General features: G+C 33.4%; 1 protein-coding gene across 1 annotated transcript; it reads left to right on the top strand.

The window, feature by feature from the left end:
* The first annotated feature begins 402 nt into the window (after positions 1–402).
* LOC139875703 (agamous-like MADS-box protein AGL62) lies at positions 403–1,112 on the top strand. The gene has a single exon (XM_071863034.1). It carries the CDS (start codon positions 403–405, stop codon positions 1,018–1,020), a length of 618 nt encoding a protein of 205 aa, XP_071719135.1. The 3' UTR covers positions 1,021–1,112.
* Positions 1,113–5,891: the final 4,779 nt, after the last annotated feature.

Below are 5,891 nucleotides of genomic sequence, written 5' to 3'. Positions count from 1 at the left end.
TGGGGGCGGAGTTATTATCGCTATATCGGCATAATCGAAAAGGAAGATGATCGCAATGGGTAGCTTAGTTCCCCTCGAGTGATCCCAATCGCTGTAAAAAAAAAAAAAAAAAAAAAAAAAAAAGGAATACTTTTGCCCAAAGTTACCATAACCAAAAACTCAAAATCTATATTTACGCGTATATTTTTACAGTATATATTCCGGATCAAGCTCAGTGCTTTATAATTATCAATCAATCAATCCTCTCTAATTCTCTTACAAAACATCACCCTTTTTTCTCTCGATCATATCACAACTCAATTTTCTCCCAAAATATACGATAATACTCCGTATAATAATTGTATTCTTTTTATTTTTTAATTAATTCAAAAAACACACCATCGTCCGACAACCACCATCACGATGGTTATAACAAATTTTTCCGGCGAAACAAGCAAGAAGAAAAAACAAACTCAGGGCCGTAAAAAGATCGAAATCAAGAAAATTCAAGAAACCAACAGCCTTCTAGTCACATTCTCCAAACGCCGAACCGGACTTTTCAAGAAAATAGCGGAACTTTGTGTCTTGACCGGTGTCGAAGTCGCCATTCTTGTTCACTCACCCGGTGGTAAAGTTTATACATTCGGTCATTCTAATACTGACGTCATCATTGACCGTTATTTGAACAACGGTGACCAGAATTACGTTACGCCGCCGTTGTTTCCGGTGGACGAGTTTAATCGACATTATGATTTAGTTTCGAAGGAGTTGGAATTGGAGAAGCAAAAGATGGTTTTGAACAGTGGCGGCGGACGGCGGCGGTGGTACGAGGATGATGATATCGACGGAATGGATGTGATGCAATTGGAAGAGTATCTTTATTCGTTGATTGAACTGAAGAAAAAAGTGGTGACTAGAGCTCATGAGGTGATGATCCTCAACAATACTGCGCCGGCGTTGGGTTCCGGCGATGGATTAAATGATGTGGTCAACGGTCAGTTGGACTTTTTTTACGGTGGAGGAGTGGGGAGATTTAATTAGATTATGGGATTGATTTGGTTTATTGTTTATGAAGATTTGGTTGTTAGGGTTTAATTAATTACTTTTGGTAATTGGTAAATGTTTATTTTTGAGTAGTGACATTTTTTTATCGTGGAAGTATTACTTTGTAAATTTATCAATGGGTCTCAATAATTAAAAAACAATCGATAGTTGTTTTATTGATATGTTTCTTACCTGTTTTACTCCGTATTATTGCAAGTATTTTCAGTATTTTTTTTTTTTTTTAAATCAATTGTCAGGCATTATTCAAAAAGGACTAGAGATTGATTAATAGGATGAACCGAACCCATGACCTAAACTCAAGCATCACATGATGAGGATTTAAGGGACTGGAAGTGGGTCATGGACCCCCCAAAAAACTTGTCTTTAGTAGCAACTAGATTCGGAAGCCCGCGCGTTGCTGCGGTTCTCAACATTTTCGTCATAACGTTTTTACAATAACGTGTTTTGACAAAACATTAACATTTTAAAGTTAACGTTGTAATGGTACTTTGGATTAGATTTAGCGTTGATTATTTAATCATTTATTCCCACTATAAATTTATAGACATTTATTTTTATTATGTTTTTGAGAACAAAATATATGAAAAATTAAAGGATAAATTAAAAAACTAAGAAGTAAAATGAACAAAAATAAGGCTTTCCCTTTTTGGTGTGGGGCTTTATTCCTTTATTTATACTCCTGAATATTGTAGTATTTTTTCGATTAAAAAAAGTTGAAAGACGCAACGGCCAACCAGACTCCGGATTTGGTAGCCACATGATTTGATCAACAATTACTTTACTACTATGTCTTACCCTTTTACTATCTCAGTCGCTCATCTCTCTTTTTTCTTTCTACCTACTACTATTTCACCTCCTCATCTTCTAACAAAGAAAGAGATTTTTTATAGTAACCACCACTGTCTTAACTTCATGGTATCCACAACCGTCAAAACATCTTGGTACCACCATCGCACACATTTCTTTCTATAGAAATCTACCCAATATCGCTGCCCTCAAAAGTTAATAATAATTTTATTAAAAACATATAAATTAAAAAATTTACATATCTAAATTTAAAACAGTTAAAGTAATATTTATATATGTAAGTATATAAATGTATGTTATACAGAGTATGTTGCTCCGTATAGATAGATAGAAAAGTAGGTGAATATCAAGTAGTCACCTTCACCATAATCAAAGTAACTGTTATGATTAAATTGAATTTAACAGCTTTTAGTATACCAATCTAACTACAAATTTCTTATAACATAAGAATAGAATATATATGAGAGAAATGAGAGAATACTTCTTGAAAGTATATTAGAATGGTGCAAGTGTTTTAGCTTGCAATACATGGAAATTTATACCACAAGCAAAGCTACCCAATATTGACTAAGTATTGGTACAAAATTGACTATCCACATATAAATAATATTACTATTATTATAACACTCCCCCTTGAATATCAATTTTGTTTTATTGAAGATCAACTATAAGTTACTGCCTCGTTAAAAACCTTGCTAAAGAAAACCCAGTGGGAAAAAACTTTAGCTAAGGGAAAAAGAGTGCAGCATGGAGTTGACTCCCCCTCAAGTAGACATCGCTTCAGCTGTTACATATTTTGAACATGTCTCATGCCAATGTTATGAACGTGTGTTTTGAAAATAGCAGTTGAAAGTGCTTTCGTGAAAAGATCAGCAAAGTTTTTGCTGGATTGAACATATCTCATTTCAATCCGGTTGTCCTTAATGAGATTTTGAGTGTATGAGAAGAATCTAGGAGGTATGTGTTTTGTTCGGTCACTTTTGATATACCCTTCTTTCATATGTGCTATGCAAGCTACATTATCTTCATAGATAGTTGTTGGACTTTTATCGCGTTCTAGTCCACAATAATCAGTAATGAGTTGTGTCATTGATCTCAAACAAAAAAACATTCCCGAGTAGCTTCATGTAATGCAATCACTTCGGCATGATTTGATGATGTAGCATCAAGTGTTCGTTTTTGAGAACGCCGTGATATTGCAGTACCTCCATTTAGGAATACATATCCAGTTTGAGATTTAGCTTTATGTGGATCAGATAAATAACCTGCATCTGCATAACCAACCAAATCTTGTTTTGATTCGTTAGAATAAAATAATCCTAAATCAGTAGTTCCTCGAAGGTATCGAAATATGTGTTTGATCTCATTCCAGTGTCTTTTGGTAGGAGCATAGCTGAACCTTGCCAATAAATTAACTGCAAAAGAAATGTCAGGTCTTGTACAATTTGTAAGATACATAAGAGCTCCAATTGCACTAAGATATGGTACCTCTGGTCCAAGAATATCTTCATGATCTTCACATGGACGAAATGGATCAGCTTCAACATTGAGTGATCTAACAACTATAGGAGTACTTAATGGTTTTATCTTGTCCATATTGAAACGTTTCAAAATCTTTTCAGTATATGTTGTTTGATATATATATATATATATATATATATATATATATATATATATATATATATATATATATATATATATATTTTAAAATGTAAATTTGTACATAATATATATGTTCGAAATACTTATCTAATGATATAATATTTAGTCTTTCAAAACCAATTATATTTCAAAGTTCGTTTTATATAATTTAACTCTTTTTAAATATTAGTAGTTATTCTACCAAACAATGTTTTTAATATGAAAAACTAAATGGTTGATTTATCAAGGGACACTAGTTAATCAAAGTAAATTACACTTTTGAAATTTAAACAGAAATGATTACTAACATTTGACTAACTCTTGTAAATGACACTTTTGTAAATCACTTTTACCAACAATTCCGGATACCGTTAAAAAGGAAAGGTTTTCTAAATCAGAGTGGACCTCTCAATAGGGACTCGTAATCAAAATTCAATGTATCTGAAAAATCAATCATTTGATATTATCTTCTAATTCCATCGCTAATCATATTGAAACAAATACGTTCATTTAAAGTATTATACGTTTAATATTTTGTTAATATTCTCAAACTGTTATATATACATATACCTATACATATTCATATCCAATTAAATAATAGTTCGTGAATCATCTTAATTTGGTCGAGGTTAAATGAATGTATGAACACCGTTTAAAATTCTTGAGATTCAACTTAAAAACTTTGCTTATCATGTCGGGAATGTATAAAGATTAAAGTTTAAATTTGGTCGGAAATTTCTGGGTTGTCACAGTACCTACCCGTTAAAGAAATTTCGTCCCGAAATTTGAGTGGAAAGGTCGTGAATGATAATAAGTATGTTTTCATGATGCATACGGGCTGAAAATTATAGTTTTATCATCAACGAATAATTTGGATAAACAATCCATTTATATGAAAAGTACGAATGAAGCTAACATAGAAGAGTGAAATGAGTAAGTGTAGATTCATCTTATCATTTGACGTAGATATGATTGATTTCCAGATTTTAAGGGATTTGAAGAAAATCTTCGTAATAAGATTTGATTCTCCGGTAACCAAGGGAATTAGGATCCGCTTTAAATACGATCGTCCATTTTAATTGTTCTTCCAGAGATTTTCTTATAAATTCACCTCCTTCGTTTCCTTACAACTCACACTTTCTGTTGATGCATTTAATGCAAGTCCCTAAACATCTACCCACGTCCATTGCAGGTACAACAGTTTACAGGCCACCATGATTGCTCGTTATCATCCTATCCGTGTTTGTATGTGGTTACAGGAACTGCAGGAACGAGATTTGGATGTTTGACTATGTTAGACTTAGTCAGACGTACAAGTGAAGCCTCACTAGTACGGCTAACAGGCTCATACGCACGGTTGATGCTGAGCTAAGTCACAATTACAACCTAAATGAGAAGACACGAGTGAGTGATCACCCGTACGGCTGATGAAGCCAACTCGTATGTGTGATGGATGAATCGTATGGGTGAGTCAACAGCAGGGGTATATAAAGTCTTATGTTTTTCATTTTAGGTTAAGCCTCTCATTGGTTACACACACTCAGATCTGATGAGTTCCTCTGATTTTCTCGCAGCCCAAATCACCTAGGTGGTGAATAATAGCTCTAGGTGTTGATCTAATCATACTTGATTTAGTTGTGGTTTGACTAAATTAATCCTAAAAAGCTTAACCTATTCACTAGAGGGTTTGATTCGCTTATTCCGCCATTGTGTGAGTTAAATCTGTTAATTTCTAAGTTCCTAGTCATGTTTCATCACCTTCTATTCTTTCTCCCTCAACTCATATTTTAAAGTATTCATAAATATGCTCCATCCAGTTTTGATTCTCGATATACTTCTAACTTTCATATCGGTCATTCTTCTTTTTTTTCATCTACCGCCGGAAGAATCTATTTACTTCTACTATACTCTTGGGTTTATAGTGTTTCTAGTTCTCCCGTGTCTTTATATTGCTATATGCATCGATATATATGGTTTATAATTTCCGGTTTGTCGTTAGGCTTTATATCTTCCCTTATATTTCAAAGTCTCTGCTTCTGTCTTCTTTAATCATTGTCATTCACAGTTAATTCTCTCTTTTATTTGCTGCAATTTATACCCCAATTTCTATTTCGGAGTCTTGTCCTTTCGTTTCTTCTTCTTGCGATTAAGCACCGCTTGTAATGGTCCAGAATTCACAGATATGAATTTCGGAATGAACATTGTTAATGTTCTAGGAAGGAAATTGTGATGGCACGATCTTGACTTGTCGAATTACCAGAATACCTTGGAAAAAGCGGAATCATCAAGAAATATTTTCTTGATATTTTAGAGGTTAAATAGAATTCAAGAGTCGTATAACATTGCACATGATGATGTTATGATCTGTGAATCATCATGTTCCATTTAGAAACTCAGCA

This window comes from Rutidosis leptorrhynchoides, chromosome 1, assembly GCF_046630445.1.
Source record: "Rutidosis leptorrhynchoides isolate AG116_Rl617_1_P2 chromosome 1, CSIRO_AGI_Rlap_v1, whole genome shotgun sequence".
In the NCBI taxonomy this organism is placed as follows: domain Eukaryota; kingdom Viridiplantae; phylum Streptophyta; class Magnoliopsida; order Asterales; family Asteraceae; genus Rutidosis; species Rutidosis leptorrhynchoides.
The sequence above is the reverse complement of the archived record's forward strand: the minus strand, read 5'-3'. Positions and strand labels throughout refer to the sequence as shown.

Coding starts and splice junctions, on each gene's coding strand:
- LOC139875703 (XM_071863034.1), top strand. CDS start 403: ATGGTTATAACAAATTTTTCCGGCGAAACAAGCAAGAAGAAAAAACAA.